This window comes from Theobroma cacao, chromosome 1, assembly GCF_000208745.1.
Source record: "Theobroma cacao cultivar B97-61/B2 chromosome 1, Criollo_cocoa_genome_V2, whole genome shotgun sequence".
NCBI classification, from domain to species: domain Eukaryota; kingdom Viridiplantae; phylum Streptophyta; class Magnoliopsida; order Malvales; family Malvaceae; genus Theobroma; species Theobroma cacao.
The window spans coordinates 8587194-8610698 of record NC_030850.1 but is presented as its reverse complement, the minus strand read 5'-3'; the positions used below and the strand labels follow the sequence as shown (position 1 = coordinate 8610698).

At 34.6% G+C, this 23505-nt stretch overlaps 4 protein-coding genes across 4 annotated transcripts; 1 reads left to right on the top strand and 3 right to left on the bottom strand.

The window, feature by feature from the left end:
- LOC18612021 (calcium-dependent protein kinase SK5) lies at window positions 1-7362 on the top strand. Its single transcript, XM_007048585.2, has 7 exons — window positions 1-538; window positions 1533-1676; window positions 1786-1938; window positions 2381-2496; window positions 6139-6306; window positions 6413-6637; window positions 7010-7362. The coding sequence occupies exons 1-7, from the start codon at window positions 1-3 to the stop codon at window positions 7148-7150; spliced, it is 1485 nt and encodes a 494-aa protein (XP_007048647.2). The 3' UTR covers window positions 7151-7362.
- Window positions 7915-10325, bottom strand: LOC18612020 (acyl-coenzyme A thioesterase 13). Its single transcript, XM_007048584.2, has 3 exons — window positions 10055-10325; window positions 9810-9953; window positions 7915-8286 (listed from the first exon to the last, which is right to left on the bottom strand). Exons 1-3 carry the CDS (start codon window positions 10238-10240, stop codon window positions 8143-8145), a joined length of 474 nt encoding a protein of 157 aa, XP_007048646.2. The 5' UTR covers window positions 10241-10325; the 3' UTR covers window positions 7915-8142.
- LOC18612019 (acyl-coenzyme A thioesterase 13) lies at window positions 16938-19611 on the bottom strand. The gene is made up of 3 exons (XM_007048582.2): window positions 19290-19611; window positions 18879-19022; window positions 16938-17324 (listed from the first exon to the last, which is right to left on the bottom strand). Exons 1-3 carry the CDS (start codon window positions 19452-19454, stop codon window positions 17181-17183), a joined length of 453 nt encoding a protein of 150 aa, XP_007048644.2. The 5' UTR covers window positions 19455-19611; the 3' UTR covers window positions 16938-17180.
- Window positions 21554-22072, bottom strand: LOC18612018. Its single transcript, XM_007048580.2, has one exon. It carries the CDS (start codon window positions 22070-22072, stop codon window positions 21554-21556), a length of 519 nt encoding a protein of 172 aa, XP_007048642.2.

Sequence of the window (23505 nt, the reverse complement as noted above, 5' to 3'; positions counted from 1 at the left end):
ATGAGCAAAACGAGCTCAGGGACAAAACCCTCAAGGGTCCTTCCCTACACGACCCCAAGCCTGGCGGATCATTACAGCCTAGGGAAGACGCTTGGGCAAGGCCAGTTCGGAACCACATACCTGTGCACCCACAAGCCAACAGGGCAGCAGTACGCCTGCAAGTCAATCCCAAAGCGGAAACTGATTTGCCAAGAGGACTACGAGGACGTTTGGAGAGAAATCCAGATAATGCACCACCTCTCGGAGCACCCCCATGTGGTCAGGATCAGGGGCACCTACGAGGACCAGCTTTCTGTGCACTTGGTCATGGAGCTCTGTGAGGGTGGTGAACTTTTTGACAGGATTGTCAAGAAAGGTCATTACAGCGAGAGGGAGGCTGCCAAGTTGATCAAAACCATTGTTGGAGTTGTTGAGACTTGCCATTCTCTTGGGGTCATGCATAGAGATCTTAAGCCTGAGAACTTCTTGTTTGATACCGTTGACGAAGATGCTGCCCTCAAGGCCACTGATTTTGGATTGTCTGTTTTCTACAAGCCAGGTTTATTCTTTTAAATCTTTTCCCCTCAGATTATTTCTCACTGGTTCCCTGCTATGCTATGGACTTTCTTTGGTGGGGCAAGGGTTGGCCTTTTGATTTGGCATGTCCAGAAATAATCAAATGCATCAATTTGGTTTTCAGTGACACGAGGAGTGTGATTTTACACAGCTTAGTATCAGCTGGAATGCCATTTGATAAGTTTAACTGCTTACAGCAATACTTTTCCTTAGTGGGGACGGAGGGCAAGAGAATGGGGAGATGGGGGTTAGTAACATTAAGGTGTGGCAGTAGGAGGAGAAAAGGGAATCTGACAAATGAACTGACTTGTAGGAGGTGGAAGTAGTCAGGGAAAGAATGCCTTAGATGCTTTAGTTGCGTATAATACATGCCGAGACATACATACGGCGGAAAGACCGAATGAGCTAAATACTTAAAAAGACACAAGGAATAGGACTATTAACTGGAATGAAACAGACTTAAGTACCGCCAGTAAAATAATTTAACATGTTGAGAGTATGGCCTTTAATAGTTCAAATTGGATGAAAAGATTTTGTATAGCTAGGCTTCCTAGTTTTACAGTTAAGGCTTACTTGACTTTGTTAGGGTGCAAGGAAAGAGGAATGGCATGCATGTACATATGCATGAGCGCATGGGGGTGGCAGTGCTTAGCATGTTGCTGGGACCTTTCAGAACCAGAAAAACCCAGAAAGTTATTTACTGTTACTAATATTTTTGTGTCATTAACTGCAATGACAAGCTGCAGAAAATGTTGCAGGAAAATCCTTGTATCATATCGGGTTTGGTTTAACAGCATTTGTTTTCTTTGGCTGTGTAATGTTTTTGCTATGGGGAAAAGATTTTTGAGATCTGCGGTTTCTTTTCCACCTTGTTTAAAGTTGCTCTGAGTGTCTTAAACATTTAAGCTTGTCTTATTAAGTTGTTCTTTTGCAACACTCTTTTTCAAGAACTTATAATTTCCTCGATCTCTTTGTAGGCGAATCTTTTTGTGATGTTGTTGGGAGTCCATACTATGTTGCACCAGAGGTGTTACGGAAGCATTATGGACCTGAAGCAGATGTGTGGAGTGCTGGTGTTATTCTGTACATATTATTAAGTGGGGTGCCTCCATTTTGGGCAGGTAGTGACTTTTGAGTGCATATGTTGCTGGTAGAATAAGGTTCAGGATTTTTAGAGGGGAAATTCTTTCTTATGGTTCCAAATCTGATAACCAATGCTGTTACCTCCAGAAACTGAAATGGGGATATTTCGGCAGATTTTACAAGGGAAAATTGATTTTGATTCAGAACCATGGCCTGCTATTTCTGAAAGTGCTAAGGATCTCATACGAAAAATGCTTGACCGCAATCCAAAGGGAAGACTAACTGCTTATCAAGTCTTATGTATGTTTCTTTTGCTGCATAAAAGTAGAAAATTTAAGGACTTCGTCAGATAAAAATAAGGTTGCATTAGGAATCATGAATTTGGAAGAAGGGATTTGGACGAAATTAGTATAAATTGTGTGATAACACCCATGAGAACATGACTTTTATGATTATTTTCAATTCATAGATTTCCTTTATCTCCACTTAATGACAAAGTTGAAATACCTAAATGATATAGGGAACTTAAATTTATCTTGTTGTGCCCTCTCAAGTACATTGGTGCATTGAATCTGAGCTATTTTTTACATAATGTTTGCATTCATCCTCACCATTTTTATATACAAACCAAATCCAAGTCCTTTCTCCCAAATTCATGTTTCCAAACATAGTATAAAAGAATTGCTAGGAAATTTACTGCTGATGTTTCTCACAACCTTATGGTGTTAACCATTTGTACCAGGTCATCCATGGATTGTAGATGACACAATTGCACCCGATAAACCTCTTGATTCTGCAGTATTGTCACGCCTGAAGCAGTTCTCAGCAATGAACAAACTTAAGAAGATGGCTTTGCGAGTAAGTAAACTAAAGCATAATATGTATTTTCATTAGATAACTTATAGTTCTTGGACTAGTAAAGCTTCTTAGTGTTTATTCTATACATGATTACACATTTAACATATCCTTTCTCAATTTCATTTGGAAAATATTCATTGCATCAGTATTAGTTGGGTTCAATATGAGATTTATTGATTTGTTAAGCATTTAGAGCCCATAGTTGTTAAGTCTTAATGTTTCTTGGAGCAATTTTGCTAGTTCCTATTAGCTTCACTCTCCAGTTTGCATACTTGGAATAATGTATGCAGTATAGATATTTGGTTCTCTGATGCAGTTTTCTTATTTGTTCTGATTGGCTGATAACCTTTCTGAATTTCTCTTATGTAAAAGGCTTAAAGCAAGACCAGGGAAAGATTATTTGTTTTGCAAAAATTCTTTTAGTTATTTCTTGGCAAATGAGCAAATTTTCTTAACAATTTGTATGACCTTTCTAGTTTTAGTTTGGGAGGAATTGTAACATTACTATAATGATACAAGTAAAAATCCTGTGAATATTATCTATTAAATATGTGCCTAAGCTAGTATTATCATGTGCTTATAGGATTAGAGTTAAATTTGCTTAAATAAAAGCCACATTAGATGTGATACCATTCCATTTACATTGAACTTGATGAGAACGACATGAGATACTGTGCCTACTTCCTAGTTACCCAAAACTCCAGGTATGACTCTACAGCATAATCCTTTCGAACTATAAGACCAGGCCACCACATGCCTAATATATTTTTCTTGAACAATCGATTACTTGCTACCACCACATTACATATTTTCAAAGATTTCAAAGGAATTGTTGACCTGAAAATAAATAATTACATTTTATGTCATATTTTTTGCCAACATCTTTGGTGTATAAGCTGATGAGCAAGGCCCATGAAGTATTATTGCATGCTCAATAGAATGATTCCTAGATAATCTCTGATGGAAGTACACTACCTGTATTTCCAAGTGTGGGAGTAGTAAATAATGGTTGAGAACATGCTATACCAAGGTCACTTTCACTTGTTCAGGCTTGGAAAGTAACCTTTAACCAATCTTGAGATCAAAACCAACCTTAGCATGAGGATTGCATGTTAAAGCTTAGGTTCAGCTCAGACACTCAACTTGAGTTGTTGAGAGTTTTTACTGTAGATTGCAATATTAAGGTGAGTTGTCTATTTATAATTCTGTGAAATATTGTATTTTAACATGAAAACCATATGCACAAATAACTGGTGAAGATTTACCACAAAAGGAAATAAAGAAAAGGCTGGTGTAAGGAAAATCTACTATACATATATTATTGAGGCAGCTGGAATCAGGCATGCTGAAGTGTGGTTAATATCACATTTAATTTTTCTTATTTTTATTAATAGAAATGCGCACTTTGATCAAAAATCGACATGGCTGCTAATAGATGTGGGACAAATAATTGTCATTTTGAACTTTGGATTTATTCACAATTCAAAGTCTAGAAACAGGGGGTAGCAGATTTATACACTCAGAGCTCTTTCCTTTCTTCTGTCTTGTCTTTCTTTCTTTCTCAGTCACTGTTCCTTAGAAAATTTATGAAGAGAAATCTTCAGAATGACCTGCAAATTTTAGATGAGATTGTTGTATCCCTTTTCCTCAAACGTAGAAGTTAACTCACTTGACTGGGAGTCAAAATCTTACAATAGATGCATAAATGCCCGAAATTTTCTTGATTCAAATTCAAAACATTTATAATGAGCTTGGCTAAATTATCCAAATAACCTGATTTCTAGCATGTTTGTGAGCTTGTACTTGTACTTGATCACACAACCAAGTGTAACTTCAACTTGTTTCTCAGGCTTGTATGACTAGGCTTAAGCTAGTTTGCCAAGTTTACATAAGAAAGCTCAACCAAGGGTATGAAAATTGCTGGGGTTTAATGCAGCATTACCTGCCCTGTTTTGAGTATCTAAACTAAAGAGCCTAGTCATAAGTTCTGTCTTTTAACCTAATCAAGCTGAGTTTAGAGTTTAGCCATATTTCTGGTTTCTTTTGTGCTGCTGGCTGTTCTTAAAGACCCAAACTCATTGGTTATGGTAAGCTAAACTTAACTGTTCGCTTATGCCTTAAACAGAAATCATGTTCAGATCATCTTACATTTGAAAAATGAAAACATGTTTGTATATATGTATTCAAGATTAGAAGCATGATATCAATTTTTCTGGTATCATCAGTACCTAGGATAGATTACATGTGTGATTTTTGATGGAATTAAGAGCTCTGAACAACTCCAAACATCATTTGTCAAGATCTATTTTCATGATATCAATTTTTCTGGTGTCATCAGTACCTAGGGTGGATTACATGTGAGTTCTTTGATAGAAGTAAGGGCTCTGAACAACACTGAACATCATTTGTCATGATCTATTTTTATTCATTCAGAAACATTGGTGATTTAAAAAAAATAATGTTTTAATTGTTTCAGAGTTATAGTGCTTGCACAAATTTCATTTATACCTCAATTTAAAAGTTATCTTCTCATGAAGCCTTCAGTAAATGTGTTGCCACCTTAATGAAAACAATAAGCTGTTGGATTGATATGAACCACATTATTTCAAGCATTCAATATAATTTTAACTTCTAATGTCGGATTCAATTCTTATACATGAATGTAAACAATATTTATATTGAACAAACTTTGTTTCTGCTGCATAGAAATTTCTTTCTAGTTGACTAGAGTTAAATGTATTCTTCCTCATACACTTCTAGCTACACCAAAAATGTGGTCAATTAATTGGTCCAAGTTGAACCGTCAACTCCGATTTATCTTAAAAAGGCAGGGAAACAAATCAATATGACTTAATATGCTTTACAAACCTCCTTAATTAATTCAAAAGCAAAATTAGTCTTTTAAGGGCAGCTTTACATTTTATTCGCTTGCTTGCAACCTATTTCTCCAAAGTGATGCATTGTCTATTTTACCAATGAGGCTCTCATAAGATGATGTCTCACCTTGTGGTGATTCTCCAGGCAAAAGTGATGGAGTCCTTTCAGTTGATTAATTTGAGAATCCTTGTTTGATGTAATAAAAATAATGCAGTTTTATGGGTGTGGTACGTTTGTTGATGTTGAGCAACTTTTCTTTATGAAATATTGTTGATTTGTTGGTACCATCAATCTTGTGGAACAGTGTGCCATCTTGTATTTCCTTTTTATAAATTCTTATGACACCTAGACTACATAATAAAAAGGAGGAATGAGAGACTTCAACTATTTCTCCCCCCTGCTCATCCCTCTATATGATCTCTGCTGAAGAAATTTAAATATGGATCACCATTGACAAACTATCTTCAAGTTACCCAAACTATCTTGACAGCTTTAGATTGCTCAGTTTCAGCCTGGAATAGGAGATCAAATGAATCGCGTCTTTTCCATTTTATAATCCATAACCTTTGTGCTTAGAGACCTTAAATGCAAAGTCACATTCATGTTATCATGTTACTATTACGTACTATGTGAGGTCTATTCGTGTATCATCTGTTCTTTCAAGTCAACATTTTGGTAAATATTATTATTGCAACATTTTTTTGTCTTTCTCATGTTCTCTCAATTTTGTGCATATTTTCTACTAACATTCATACTCAATCTTAGGTTATAGCAGAAAGGCTTTCAGAAGAAGAAATTGGTGGTTTAAAAGAGTTATTCAAAATGATAGATACTGACAGCAGTGGAACAATAACATTTGAAGAATTAAAAGATGGCTTGAAGCGAGTGGGTTCTGAACTTATGGAATCTGAGATCAAAGATCTTATGGATGCAGTAAGAAATCCCATCAATGATCTAATAAGTCTGACTTTCTTTTTGTACTCCTCTTGTAGTTATTTGATCTTCACTAATTGGACAAACATTCATGTTCCTTTTGTAGGCAGATATTGACAACAGTGGGACAATTGACTACGGTGAATTCCTTGCTGCTACAGTGCATTTGAATAAACTAGAGAGGGAGGAGAATCTGGTGTCAGCCTTCGCATTTTTTGACAAAGATGGCAGTGGATACATAACTATTGATGAGCTTCAACAAGCCTGCAAAGAGTTTGGATTAAGCGACGTCCATCTTGATGAGATGATCAAAGAAATTGATCAAGATAATGTAAGTTTCTTCTTTCTGAGCTTTACTGCTGGCTACTTGTATTCCATAGTATCTTTCTAGTTATCACATTTTTCTAGAAAAAGAATCCCTTGGCTTTATGTACATTGGAACAGTTTGAAAGCACACTCATTCCTTTTTGGTGCTAACCAATAGCATTTTAATGTCTATTGACCCAAGTAGAAGATTATTAGATAGTTTTCTATATCTTTTTCCTTTTCCTTACTTGAAATGTAAAAATTGGTCTGTATTAGCATGATCCTCTGTCCCATCCCATCATTGTGCTGTAGTTGTTAGGGTTTCCAGATTTAAGACCCCGATTAATTAGTGTATCTATTTTCCATTTACTTAATGCTAATGAAGGCTTTGGTACAGGATGGACAAATAGATTATGGGGAATTTGCTGCAATGATGAGGACGGGCAATGGAGGTATTGGGAGGAGAACCATGAGAAGGACAATTAATTTGGGCGATGCTTTAGGAGTGATGGCTAATGGATCTAAGAAAATTGAATGACTTAAAGTAACTTTTTTGAGCTATAGATACACATACATATATATTGCCAATCTTCTTATAATGAAAGAAGTCACTGGCTACCTGTTTTTCTGCGTTAGCAGACTTCGTTCCTTGCAAACTCATTTTCAAGTTATGACTTATCAGAACTTGTGCTCTTCAAGAAGTGAAAAATGGGATTGAAAATGACTTAACTGCAAGCTGCATTTTACCCAGATGTTTATCAATGCCAGAAGCACTACCCTTAAACCAGAATATTAGGACAATGGCAACGGAAGCTGTAAGTGGACATTATGCGCTCTGTCACCCTTAAACCTTAACTTGTTAGCTCTTGTTCTGTTCTTGTCCCATCAAACATCTGTAGGCTTTGGGAATGTGCTCCAGGCCACAACCTTTTCTCCCATTAACTAAATTACTTCCCTGTCAGAAACACAGGATCCATCTCCAGCACCAAGACTCCAACCATGAGTATATGTTACATGTGAACAATCGATGCATACCAATAAAGATAACAAGTTCAACTTGTTCACCTGTTGCATCAAACCTTGGGTAGAGTATTAACCTGCAGTTCTGCTAGATTGTTCATAAAAAAAAAAAAACCTTAGATAGATCTGACTATATGCTAATTCAGTGCGAGATGATCAATTGCATATTTCAACGTGATAGTATGTTCGTTTTTCTTAACAAATCTAAGGCAGGCACTCGTTCTTGATGGTCTAGACAATAAAGTTTTATGACATGTGCACATGCAGCAGAGGAAAACCATAAATTGAAAATCAACTAGTGAAAATATCCAAGTCCGGTGGAACTGATATCAAATTCTAACAGTAATACAGTTTCAGACAACTGTGCAATACAAGGCACTGAAAATCAGGAGCAGGCAACTAGTAACTCCGCATGAAATTCTACTGAACCTGTCTGATTAAAAGCATGTCTTAAGTGCGAATTAAATTGTAGGAATTATGTGATGATGACCATTCGGCCATAAATGTCATTTACATTTTACTTTGGACAGGGAGGTACTTAGTATGACGCCCCTGTGCAACAATTTTCCCAGTTTCTTTCTTCCTAAATTCAACACTGACAACAGCAACAGTCTTCCCAACACGCAATGCCCTAGCCTCTATCTCAATTTCCTCCTGCATAGGCAGTGACAATATGTACATCAATAAATGCCTTTAAATATAACTTCATTTTATAGATGAAAGGGGACTTTATTTTCCCAAAGAAAAAACAACAGAAATGCCTTTACATAATTTCTACATAAATTCCAGCAAAGAATGATAAATTAGAAGCATTACTTTTCCAAAACCCTTTTCCCAGTTCTACAAAATAATAAACCACGTCTTAAAAAAAAGAGAGAGAAACATGCAACTACGAGGTTAGGTCAAATGCTCATTTAATATTTCGAAATGCAAATTGATAAACAAGTAAGGAATAAAATCATTTTGCATAATACTTCAAGTAGATGTCTTTCTAGAAAGAAGGAAATTAAATAAAGGTGGCTCTATTGGTAATTTCCTTATTCTTGCACTTTAAAATTCATAATTACATAATAAAGCACACAGAATTATAGATTAAGCAACTCCCTTCCCCTCCCCCTGTCAATGGGGAATAACACTAGGGCATTAAAGCATGGGCAAAAGAAAAATGAACTGGAAGGGAAAGAAAGATTGAACTACCTGCAGCCCTATAATCAATTAGAAGTTTCTTTATGGTGTATTTGTACTCAAGATTGAACTACATGCAGCCCTATAATCAATTAGAAGTTTCTTTATGGTGTATTTGTACTCATGGATCACAAATTCAACTGAAACTGAACTCCTTTCAAAGCAACTAGACAAAGAGAAAACCACCAGAAAACACAAAATATCATAAAGGTTGCTAACCTGCATACTGAACTAAATCAGTGATAGAAATTCAGCAAATAAATCAAGCAATCTCATTAATTGGTACAATTCCAGATCAAAGATTTCTTTTTCTAATGCACTTGCAAATAAAGTTCAGAGCATGTTTCATGTTAACCACCATCAGAGCATCAGATTCTTGATAGCTTCCAGCGTTCCAGATCACACATCATTGGAAAGGACAACAGTGTAAGACCAAAACTAATGAAAAAGTTAAGGCTGCAATAACTCTAAGATAATTCATAATAAACGGATGGAGTACATTCTTTTTTATTAGATGCAATTAGGATAAACAACAATGAAGTCCCCTGTATCATTAACAAGCAACATTGAACAAACGATGGATATGAATCTCAACTTGATGAATTTCAAACACATATTTGATCATCAAAAAGGAGAAATTTCTGAAATGCATTTGAGAAAAGGCATAGTTCAGGGAAGCAGATTGCAGTTAACTACGGCCCGCATGATCTACAATGATTTTTAAGATTTAACAACAGCTAAGACCTCCAAACCTATATCAACCCATTAATTTATTCTAAGATTCCTACTACAAAACTGATCAAAAACTCAGAGAGCTGTAGAAAAGGTGCCAGCAAATGAATGATGAATCAGTTTCCTATTTTAATTTTAAGAAAAAAATAAAGGAAAGAAAACTCATTTTAATTCAAAGATGCAAGTCAAGCAAAGAAGGTAACATAAGCTAATTTGGGAAGAAATTGGATAGAAGATATAAGTAGGAGAAATTCACTGACATCAACATAAGCAGAATCCAAGTAAGTGACATTAATTTCAACAGAAACTCCGCTGGAACTAACTCCATAAGTGTATAAAACCCCTGAACCAATCATGTCCACCAGAGATGCCGTGGCTCCACCATGCAAGAAATTACCAGCGTTCTTTTGCACAATTAACCACCAAACAAAAAACAAACCCAAATCAATCAAATATCAATAATTGAAATTGAGATTTCTAATCAGTTGAAATTGAGAGTACCAACCAGTAAACGTGGAGGGACTTTCATAGAGCAAAGGAGGTGACCCTTTTCGATGAGGTCCACGCGGAGACCTTGCATAATGAAATTTTCGAAGAATCTGGAAGGGAAGCCATGGATGGTTGGGGCGTTTTCGTCGTCGTTGTCGCCACCTCCTTTCTCCAAGTATTTCTTCACTGTTTCCAAGTCCATTCTCTTCGGCTGCCCCGTCTCACACGATTGTCGAGCTCCATCAAGTCAAGTTTTTCAAGACAGGCGGCACACCACACCACTCCACACCATGCCACCCCACGTGATATGCAGCATAATTAATATTTGCCTCGTGCGACACGTGGTATTTTAATAAAAATATTAATTTTTTACTATAAAAATAATAAATTATGATAAAACTGTTCGGAACTGAAATATTTGCACAAATTCATCTGAATCTAAATTGATTCAAATTAAAAATAATTCGGATTTAAATAATTTGAAATTTTAAATGAAATCATTTAAATTAAAATTAAAATTTTATTTTTTATCAAATGTTAATTTAATTAAAAATAAGATATACATAACAAATTATTATTTTATTAGTAACTTTAAAAAACTAATGAAACATAAAATCCCTTTTTTCTTTATTCTTATGTTGTCTACTTCTATTTGGTTTATTACAAAATCCTTGTTGTAGGTAAAAGAGCGTAAAAGAATCAGTTTTTTTTATTATTTATGATAAATTTAAATTCTAAAATTGTACATCATATATAAAATATTCTTTTCCATTTTTCATTTTTACCAAATATAAAGTAATTAAAATAAAGAAATAAAAACTTTAAAAACAAAAAAAATTCGTAAATTAGAAAATCAGTTAATAATAAAGCTAATTTTTGTATCCACTCTTAAATATGTTATTTGTTGGTTGAATTATCCATTTAATCCTTATATATAAACGTTTTTTTCAATTTAATCGCTCTATTTAAAATCGCAATAACTTAAGTTTTTAGTTTTGAGAACTGCTTCAATTTAATCCCTCAAATATTTTTTGTCCAAATTGACTGTTACAGTATTGACATCAACGTTGATGTGGCACTAGATGCTGATGTGGCATTTGAAGTGGGTTTGTGTTGTTGATGAAATAGTGCCACGTCACTCTGACAATGCCACGTGGACATGCCATGTGAAATTATCAATCTGACATGCTAACCATGACATGGTATGTCAAGGTGGAAAAATTTTCTCCCAAAATCAAATTTGGACTGACGTCAAAGGAACTTAATTGATTAAAAATTTGAAGTAAAGGGACCAAATTAAAGAAAAATTAGAAGTAAGAAAACTAAATTGAATAAAAATATTAATATGTAAAGGGACCAAATTGAATCAAAAAAATATAATGTGACTTACTAATCAGATTACTCTCCATGAGAACATGGAAGGAAAAAATTCTCTAGCAAATAGTATCTAGCACTAAATAATAATTATAATTACAATGCGAAAAAAGATACATCCATACATATATATATATATATATATTTATTTATTTATTTATGTAAATCCATTTACAAAAGCTGTACAGGAGACTTTGTAACCCAAAATATACTTTGCATAAATCCATTTTTTAGCAACATTCCTATGTAATATATGCCATTTACAAAAAACAAGCCACCTATAACTATTTAATATTGACAAAAACATGACAACTACTTATAACTGTATAATATTTTTGACAAAAACATGGGAGCAATATGTACCCAACATTTAAGTACCTAGCATTTAAACAATTAAAAATCACAACAAACTATAGTCATTTTTACCGCGGTAGCTCAACTTTAGATTGTGATCTTTTAGGTGGCGTCTTTCTGGCCATTTCTTGAGGCAATATAAACAAAAACAATGTCAAAATCTCAATTTAGCTCACCTATATAACATGATTGAATGCAAGTGCAATTGTGCTCACTATTAGTTGCCTATTGAATATGAATGATGTTGAATCCCCACGACTAGTTGGAAGACCAAATCAACCAATTGATTTGGTCTTCCAACTTATATAATAAATTGACATAATAAGCATAAACTATATTTACTCACCTATACAACATGACAACAAAAGATAAACTTCAAATAAATCAATCAAATATGGATAATTATTAATAAACATAACTGACATGAAAAGGGACTAAATTTACTCACATTTATAACAAAAAAATGTCTTGGAGGAGATGTAAATGTTGAGGTAGATTTGGTTTGGTCTCCAGAAGCTATTGTTCCCTTTCCCTTAGGGCTTGCATGCTTCAATCTAGTCCTTGGGGCAATAACATCATTTGAACTAAAGCCTTCAATACTTGTAGTAGCAAATTGGGTACTTCTATAAACCTTCACTTTTATCCTCTTGACAATAGTAGAAGCACTTAACACAACAACACCTTGACTTGCACCCAGCAGCAAATTTATTTGTTGTACCACCAGTAGCAAATTGACTTGATGCACCAGCAGCACCTTCACTTAAGATACTAACAACACATTGACTTGGTGCAGCAATAATAATGGCTTCACTTGGTACGCAAGCAGTGACAGAAGATTTTCTCTTTCAACTGTGAGTTTTTTGTGTGCTTGTTTGACCTTAGACATGGAAATTAGAAAAAAGTTAGTAACCAACAATAATAAATAATTAATAAATGAAGTTAAAAGATATCGACCTTCTTCATTGGATATTTGGACCTATTATGTCCTCCTTGACGACAAAGAGTGCATTTTATCTTCTTTCCAATTCTCAACATCCTTATCTTCTTCGAACCTTCATCTGGTTCTCTTTTCCTCTGCTTCTTAGGTTGTCTAGTAGATCTCTTCACATATGAAGGTATGATAACCTCCACATTCCATTGAGGCTAGAACATTGGCCCTCTAACAAGATAGAGCTGATGGCTATATGCCTTCAGATATTAACTCTTTTTAAAAGAATCTGTCAGATAGTTTGTAAGCTCTTTTCCCTTATAGTAGTAACATTGATGGCATGTTGGCATAGCACTCCAGTGATGTCCTAAGCTCTATAGGTACATATCCCATTTTGTAGATATATTGTGTAGCTTTTCCTAACATGCTTTTCAGCATCTTCCCATAATACTTCATGAATATGGGAACCATTCCAATCCACCTCCCATTTAGCTTTCAACCCCTTATAGTTCTCTAATTTTCTGAATATGCAAGGATCGAAATCAGTTTTCCACTTCATCCCCTCTGCCTTGTTCTACTTCAACCTCCTCATCACATAAAGTCTGATATCTTTGAGCATGCTTTGCATCTGGATTCTTTTATAACTCTGTTAAATGTCTTACATGTTATTGTCAATGACATCACACTTGGCAAAATTGAAGAAATATGCTTGACACCAATGCATAGGATCCTAGTTCTCAAGTAAGTGGTTGTGTGCAGCCTCATTCATGGACTTGAGAAATTCTATTTACCTTTTGAACTCTGGCTAGTTAAAAGATCTAGCACAACGCGAAAATTGATATTTCAATTCCTCATCTTATTAAGTGTATTTTCTTATTATAAAGGCTGCTAAATGCTATCAATGAGTTGCTTCCTTATGTTAAACAACAAAGGTATGCACGACACATCTACTCGAGGTTTGGGAAAAGGTTCAGAGATAAGGAATTGAAATACCAATTTTGGCGCTATGCTAGATCTTTTAACCAACTAGAGTTCAAGAGGCAAATGGAGCTTCTCAAGTCTATGAATGAGGCTGCACATAACCACTTGCTTGAGAATTGAGATCCTATACACTGGTGTCAAGCATAGTTCTTTAATTTCATCAAGTGTAATGTCATCGATAACAATATGTGCGAGACATTTAACAAAGTTATAATAGAATCCAAATGCAAGCTTATAATCAGCATGCTCGAGGATATCAGGTTTTATGTGATAAGGAGATTGGTGTAAAACAAGGTAGAAGGGATGAAGTGAAAAACTGATTTTGGTCCTCGTATACTTAGAAAATTTGAGAAGTATAAAGGGTTGGCAACTAAATGAAATGTGGATTAAAATAGTTCCTATCTTTATGAAGTATTTTGGGAAGATGCTAAAAAATATGTTAAGGAAAGCTACACAATATGTTTATGGAATGAGACATGTAACTATAGAGCTTGAGACATTGGTGGAGTGTCATACCAACATGCCATCAACGTTAACTACTATGAGAGAGAGAACCCTACAAAGTATTTGGCAGACTCTTTTAAAAAAAATGAATATCTCAAGGCATATGACCAACAGCTCCATATTGTAAGAGGGCCAATGTTCTGGTTTCAGTAGAATATGGAGGCTGTCTTACCTCCATATGTGAAAAGATTTGCAAGACGACCCAAGAAATAGAGGAAAAAAGAACCAGATGAAAGCCCAAATAAGACAAGGATGTTCAGGGTCGAAAGGAAAATAAAATGCACTCTTTATCGTTCTAAAGGACATAATAGGTCTAAATGTCTAGTGAAGCAAGTTAGTATCTTCTAGCTTTATTTATTAATTATTTATTATTGTCGATTACTAACTTTTTCTAATTTTCATGTTTATGGTCAGACAAGCACACAGAAAACTCACAGTTGAAAGAAGAAATCTTCTACCACTGCTCGTGCACCAAGTGAAGCTACTACTACTGCTATACCAAGTCAAGGTGGTGCTGGTGCCCCAGTTGAAGGTGCTACTGATACACCAAGTCAATGTGCTGTTGTTGGTGCAGGAATTTGCTACTAGTGCAAGTCAAGGTGCTGCTAGGTCAAGCGCTTTTACTGTTGCTAAAAGGATAAAAATGAGGGCTAGTAGAAGTGCTCAGTCTACTACTGCAAGTACTAAAGACTTTAGTTCAAATGATGTTACTACCTCAAGGACTAAATTGTAGCAAGCAAGCTCTAAGGGAGGGGGGACAGTAGCTTCTAGAAGTTAAACCAAATTTGCCTAAACACCTACATCTCCTCTAAAACATATTTCTATTATAAATGTGAGTAAATTTAGTCCCTCTTCATGTCATGTTATGTTTATTAACAATTATTTACATTTGGTTGATTTGTTTGGAGTTTATCTTTTGCTATCATGTTATATTAGTGAGTAAATTTAGTTTATGTTTATTATGTCAATTTATTGTATAGGCTAGAAAACCAAATCAATTGGTTGTTGCAATTGGCCGTGGGGATTCAACATCATTCATATCTAGCAGGCAATTAATAGTGAGCAAAATTGCACTTGCATTCTATCATGTTATAAATGTGAGCTAAATTGAGATTTTGACATTATTTTTGTTTATATTGCTACAAGAAATGGCCAAATATAAGCCACCTAGGAGATCACAATTTGAAGTTGAGCTACCCACTCAAGAAAGTAGTAAAAATGACTAGGATTTGTTGTGATTTTTAATTATTTATATGCTAAGTACTTAAATGTTGGGTACTTGTTGTTGCCATGCTTTTGTCAAAATTATTAAATAGTTATAAGTGGTTGCGGTGTTTATCAATATTATATAATTATAGATAACTTGTTTTTTGTAAATGGCATATATTGCACAAGAATGTTACTAGAAAATAGTTTTGTGCAAACATATTTTGGATTACGAAGCCTCCTGTACAGCTTTTGTAAATGGATTTACACATAAATATAAGTGGATGTATCTTCTTTCATATTATAATTATAATTATTATTTAGTGCAAAATATTGTTTGCTGGAGAACTTTTTCCTTCCATGTTCTCATGGAGAACAATCTGATTAGTGAGTCACATTATATATATATATATTTGCTTCAATTTGGTCTCTTTACATATTAATTTTTTTGTTCAATTTGGTCCCTGTTTTTCAAATTTTTTTTCAATTAGGTCCCTCTGATGTCAACCCAAATTTGACTTTGAGGGAAAATTTTTCCACCTTGACATGCCACATCATCAGTGACATGTTAGACTGATCAGGCCATGTGACATGTCTACGTGGCACTATCATAGTGATGTGGCAGTGCCATGTCAACAATTTAAACCCACCTCACATTTCACGTCAGCATTAGATACTACGTTAACATCATAACAATCAATTTGAACGAAAATGTTAGAGAGATTAAATTGAAACAATTTTTAAAACCAAAGGATTAAATTATCACTATTTTGAGTAAAAAGATTAAATTGAAAAAAACACCTAAGTAGAGGGATTAAATGGAAATTTTAACCATTAATATTTTAATTTTTTACGTATAGTTAAAATAATATTTTTATTTGAATATACTTCTTTATTTTTTACTTTTTGCAACAATTATATTAAAAAGAATATATGCTCCTCCGATACAAAATTTGTCTTCTCCCAAATGATCTTGGCTCTTGCACATATACTTTGGTTGCTAATTATGGGCCAGCAATAACCACTGACGTCCATCTCCCTCTGTTTTAATAGAAGGTCAATCAGCACAAAGGCACATATGCCTTTAATTACTAGTTAGTTAGTAAAGAGCACATGCAAATATGTTTGCATGTGATTCTAATTATGTTAATCTATACGCTGTCAGGACATCAAACGATGTTATTAAAAAATAAATTTAAAATTTCGGTATCAAATATAAACTCATTAATTATGTAATCCTTCTCTGTTACTGAGTTTTAAGCTTTTTAAGTAGGATTAGCTTCTACTAACAGTGTACAAAACAAGCAAGTATAAAAGGCTTGCTTCTGTACTCAATCAATTGCAATGAAGTAATCAATCGTTCTTTCATTCCGATTCAATATTGACTAGGTCAAACCTTAAACAGACTTTTGAATCAAAGTTAAGTCCTACTAAGGATATTTATCCAAGTAAAACTATTGTATTTTAAGTTGTTTAAAACCCATCAACTTGGCAATTTCATGCATAACAAAATCGGCTAGTATGTCAAAATAGAAAAAGGAAAAACAACTAGTATAAAGATCCAATATGCCATTCAGTGATTCATGCTGGCAGACGGTTTAAACAACCAGGCAAAGCAAGGCAAGTTGTGACAATATAGAGGAAGCACAGAAAGTAACTTCACATGAAATTCGACTAAAGTTGTCTAATAAAAAATCATGAATAAATAGTGTATTCTGAATACACATGAACCAACGCATTTTGTTCATTCCTAATGGAGGAATTATGAGGATGGTTATTCAAATTATAATGTCATTTACATTTTACTTGGTAGAGACAGGTGCATTGTATGACGGCCTTGAGCGATAATTTTCCCAGTATTTTTCTTCCTAAACTCAACACTGAGAACAGCAACTGCCTTCCCAACATGCAAAGCCCTTGCTTCTATCTCAATTTCTTCCTACATAAGCAAAACCATAGCACATTCATAAATGGATTATATATCATTTCTCAAAGGTTGCTGCCAAGAACCCTAAATCAGAAACATTGCCCTTTCCCACCTCTACTGTTTTAAAGCTCCCAAAAAAAGCAAAGAAACTTTTTTTTCATTCAAAGTATGCAAAAGAAAAGAAGGAAATACAAGTTTCCAGTCTTACGGTTGTTTAGTTACTTGAAAAGCAAAACTAAAAAATTTAGACATGATATATTACTTACAAGATGCAAAGAAGAAAGGGTATCTCCAAGAAATAACTAGATGCACAAAGAAAGGTAGCTCTAGTGGAATTTTCTTTAACTCTTGCACTGTGAAATTCATAATTACATTACAAGGAGCACTGCCTAGAGCAAACCCCTAACTCCCCCACACCCCCCCCCCCCCCCCCCCTTATTTTTTTTTCCTTTCTCTTTCAGCCTTGTCCAGGCTTAAAGAAGACCATCACAATAAATTTCTACTCATATTTTACAGAAGTGTATTCTAAAAACACCAAGAAAAGCTGTAAAAGAAAGCACATTAATTCCTGTTGATGAATTGAAGCACACATTGATCATCAGAAAAAAGAATTGTCCAGCAAACAAAGATTCTGACTAACTTATAAAATTCTTTTCATGGGGAGACTATAACTGTTAGGTAGGGTCATACAGTCATTCCAAGGCCCTAAAAGGGCACTCTTTGGATCTCTCACATTGCACCTTGTACCCCATTATGATTAAGACATGAGGCACGATCCACACACTCTCTCAAACCTCTTTAAGCTTTTCTCACTAACTTGACCGTCGAAGAAGGCATGCCAAAGTAAACTCCAATGCCCTTTAGTACTTCTTTTGTGTCGCCAGCTCTCTTATTCTCACATTAGTCTAGACACCAGATTCACTCCTCAATAACAACAATTTATAATAATTGCAAGATCTAACACTAGTGAAGATCCCAAATTTGCATAAAGCTTATTTCCAATATCCAGTTTGTTTATTCAAAATATTGTCTGCTATGAAACTGATTAGAACTCAACAAGTAGTGAAAAATGTCTCAACAAATCAATGGGGAATTTGAGCAGAAACTCAAAAGTTGCAAGCATAGTGTTAAGAAAACCAATAACCTGTTAGAAACACACCATCCTGAGCAACAAGTAGCAATGGTAGACACTTACTATGTGAAACCGTGATTCAAATTACTGTCTATCTACTGCACACACACACACACACACACACACACATATATATAGAAAAGCGAGTACAACTTGGAACTATAATATTAACATATTACAAACACAATCAAAAAGGCATAAACAGATTGAAGAATAACGAAATTATATATAGTTAAACAATGGATGCTTGACGAGGAATTTATGTTTTACAATGTTAATTAATCAAGGGGCAATTTTGTCTTCCTCCCATGAAAATGTGCACATGCCAGTAAATTCTTTTAGTCAACCATGCGAGTGTTTTCTTTTCAAACATTTTTTTGAGTGATTTAGAGAACGCGCAAATTAGTAAAGTAAATGCAGGAGAGCATACTCACATCAGCATATGCAGCATCCATGTAAGAGACGTTTATCTCAACTGAAACCCCAGTGAATGGAGCTCCAACAGTGTATACTGCTGCTGAGCCAACCAAGTCCACAAGTGTCGCTGTGACCCCACCATGCAAGTAATTACTGCCGTTCTTTGCACAATAAACAAAACCCAGAATTATTATTCATTGTTTTTCTTTTTATTTTTCGTCTAAGAGTTTGACAGAATATTTCCCTTTATGATATGTTTGCTTCTTAAATCTTAATTCCCTCCCTGTTTTTCTGAGTTTTCCTATGAACTTAAATGCCCTAAAATTTTTTAATTCATAAATAGGACTACTGAATTACCAGCAATGATCTCCTGAATTTGACAGAAACAGAAAAAAAAAGGGGGGGGGGGGGGTGGGCGCTAATCGTACCAGCAGACGAGGGGAGACCTTGAAAGTGCAAATGACTCGACTGGTTTCAATGAGATCAACGCGGAGACCATGCATGATTAGGCGTTCGAAGAATCTCAAAGGCAGTTCATCGCCATCGATGTTGGCCGAATTCTCTAAATATTCCTTGACGGTTTCCATGTCCATCCTAGAACGCCGCCTCCGATCTCACCAAATCAACTCAGTTGTGAGTTGTGATACACTCTTTCTTTTAGAAGTAACTTTCCTCCATCGCAGTTTTCTTTGATTTTAACAAGCGTTTGTTATTAGAGACTATTAGCGCCGCTCCTTTCAAATACTTAAAGTTTTGTGGGCCATTTTTATCTTTCAAGTGTCAGTTTAAATAAAATGAGTATAATATTTTTATCACTAAAAAAAATAGAAAAAATATAAATTGGTATCTGTAACAATAAATTAAGGCTGATTTAACGGTTACATTTACCTTATTAATTCTCTTGTAGAGAAATAAGGTTCAAAGATTGAAATCCTTCTTCCACCACTAAAATTAAGTTGTTCTGAGTAATTATTGTTTTATTATGGGCAATACCTCAACGATAGCTGCATTTATCGTGCCACTGACTGCCGCCCACAATCACACCCTACACCGCACACGGTCCACGCATCCAATAATTCACCTCCTCCGCCCCGTCACTCATCAGTCGTCAGTCGTCTCCGATTCACATGCCAACAGCAGCAGCCAACAGGTGGCCTCTCTCTCTCTGCTAATCAACTCAACCAATTATACCAAAATAAACGCTAGCTTGGGCTGCTTTCATGTCTACTTAGTTACTCAAATTTTTAACAGAAAATCACTTAATTACAAGGTTTAGGTTAGTTTCTGTTTGTTCTGCGGAAAAGACTACTGAAATTTTTTAAGCTGATCGTAGTTGGAATCATTCCAGGAGAACCAGATTCAGGTGTGACTGTGTAGTGACGCTCTATAACTCTCTCCTTTTAACTTTTTCAGATACCGTTTTATATTGTCAATTTTTTACATAATTTGAATTCAAATTGTTTGTTATGCATCGTGTTTGGGCTTAATTTTTTTTTTTTGGAAACCTACTTTGCATGTTGAAATTGCAAGTTTTTGATTCAAACATATTTACTGAAAAAGAAGCTCAAAATAATAATAATAATAACCCCTCTATGTGTCTGCTCTTTTATTTGGGAATGGAGAGTGGAGACTCAAAATAAGTTATAACTAATTTAAGTTGACTGGCAAAACAAAGTCCGAACCGAATTAGTCAAAAGTTAATGAAACAATTGAGGCAAAAGCCAGAAATTGATTTCCAACATCAAACCAATCGAATCAACCGAATAATTGCTCGATTTCGATTTTATTGATTTCACTCACTAATTCGATTGATTCATTTTCTTATAAAATATAATTTAATTGATTTTGCAATTACTTTTTAATTAAATCAGTCCATTGTTCTGTCTTAATTACTCGATTTGATATATATATATATATATTACTGAACACTTGAAAATTTATTAAAATTGAGATTGCTTCAAATAATTATTCAAGTAACACCCACTCCATGCAGTTCTACGGCCAATAGCGAAAAACACTTCCTTCCATCCTTGAGATAAAAGATAAAATAGAAAATAGTCAAATTTACCACTCTACTAAATAAAGGTTTCATAATTGACCATCCTATTATTTTGGTACCCTGTGCTACCCCAATGCTTACCTGTGATATCTAATAAATAGTATTTAAATGGAAAATAATGAAATTATCGCTTATTTAGTATAGGGTCTATGTTAACTCTATATGAAATTTTGATGGACCCCACATGACACGAATATAGATTAAGCATCATTTTGATCATACTCATACTCATACTCATACTAGGGAGAATATTTTGATCAAACATTGAGTAGAAAGATCAAATCGAAGATATATATATATATATATACACAAAAGCATAGTTGAGGGATGCATAATATCATTTCTAAATTAGGATATGTTACATAGTTTATGTATACAAATAGATGCAACTCCACACACAAAAAATGACGTTCTCAATTTTATACATAATCATGTAAATGAGTTTATATGATTATCACATGTCTATTTATTAAATATTAAAAATATTTAATGAATAGACATGTGTGAATGCCTTAAACTCAATAATAAAATTAAAAAAACTCCACAACTTAGACATTAACTATTAATTAATTATCTTTGGTCAGGCACACTCTAAGCCTATAACACACCAAAAGAAAGCTCCTACCAAATCTACTAGTTCTTGACAGAGAACAAGTTGCGAAGAAAAAGGAACTTCTTCAAGGTCTTCATCACCGCCAACGTGCTGTTACTCTGCCGCTTGTGGTAAATCATCCCAGTGCCTATGCCGGTTTGGGACATCTTCAAGGCCTGAGCGTAGTAAAGCTCCACCGCCGCCGGCTCTCTGCTAGCTGGCTCTGCCTTGGACTTGGTTCCACCCCTTGATGATATTATTCCCCCCTCTTTCCTGCTGCTACGCAAGGAAGAAACCCTTTTCAGTTCTTCGTTGAAGTCCTCCCACAGCATGTCCATTTTCTCCGGATCATAACCGGCACTGATCTTATTCGCTTCGCTTCCTAAGTGGGAGAAGCTCTTGCTTTGGAAACTCGGTACTTGTCTTTCACCATCGTCTTCACCATCATCTCCGCATTCTGGATAGACTAAAGAAGACACCCGCCATAGCGATGGTGAAATCGTCAAGAGAGGCATAGGATTGGTGATTTTTGGGAAGGTAAAATCTTCTGATGAGACCATCGCGAGAGGTAGAAAATTAAAAAGCAATAGTTTTTTTTTGAAAGAAAGGCAAATAACATTGATTTCTGTTGGGGGGGGGAAAATGGTAGATAAAGCTGGGTTTCCATCAAGAGTCACGACCCTATCAATTAATTAACATATATACGTGTTGAAGGGGGAAAATACAAGTCAAGCATCTCTTATTAATGAGGGTTGGGGTCATCCCAGCTCACGCCGGATTGTTCGGACGCCAAATTTGATAGAAAAGAGTATGCATAAATACATGTATGCTCTTAATTTGTATATATGGATTTTTATTGTCGAAAGGCACATGTAACCCCTTCCACACTACTGGGAGTTGGAAACAAAGACTCCCTTGTAAATACTATAACATCATGGCCCAGTCTTTTTCATTGTTTGCAAGAGGCCATTAATTTGTTTCAACTCCATTACATCCATGTGCAATTTTTGCATGACTTATTGTTCATTAGTTCACTGCCTTCATGAAGTTGATTGGTGGTCTTGCCGTCCATCCTCCACTTATTCTAAACTCTTTCTTTTGGTTATTTTTTCCCCTTAGTTAGTAGTTAGCTAGTATCACATTAAGTAAATAATGACATGAGTCAAGGGCAGAGCTAGCCAAATTTTATTGGGAGGGCCAAATATAGTTAAATAAGAGTTAAAAATTTTAAAAAACTAATATGTTAAATTCAATCAATAATAAAAATATTGATAATAGAAATATGAAACTAAATATAAAACTATAATTTGTAAAATATAAATAGTTTAAAACGATATATAAGATTAATAATTTTTTCTTATATAATCAGAATTATTTAAATATTATATATTCAAGAGAATTTCATTTTAACTAAACATAAAATGTAAAGCATATAAAAAAAATACTCAAGTTAATTTTCTCTTACATAATTAGATTAATAAAAAAAATGATACATTGATGAAATTTTAAGTAATAATGTAATATTACAACTTATATTTGAGAACTATATAATAATTTATTAATTTTTAAAGATTAAAATCATAGAAAATAAAATTTATGTAATATAAAAAAGAAGAACATGACAAGTAGAAGGTAGATACCACATATTATATAACTGTCGTAACGTGCGGGTCCGGGAACCCGACCGCTATACGATGAACTGTGAAAACTCACTAAAAAATTAAACTAGGAGTCGCCACCAATCCTTTTTTTACTAGGTGTGATTGGCCACCTATTGACTCGATTCTAATTGATGAAAACTTAAATTAATTTTAAGCCCACCGAAAAGAACCTTAAACCAGTCTACAATTTTCTGGATCTATGTTCGGGAGTACGGTTACGCCCGGGAAAGGATTAGCACCCCTCGGACGCCCATTCCATGAACGGTACCATTTTTAGATTATCCTATTGGGCTTTAATTTTTAATTTCACTAGATTTTCTTAATTATTATTT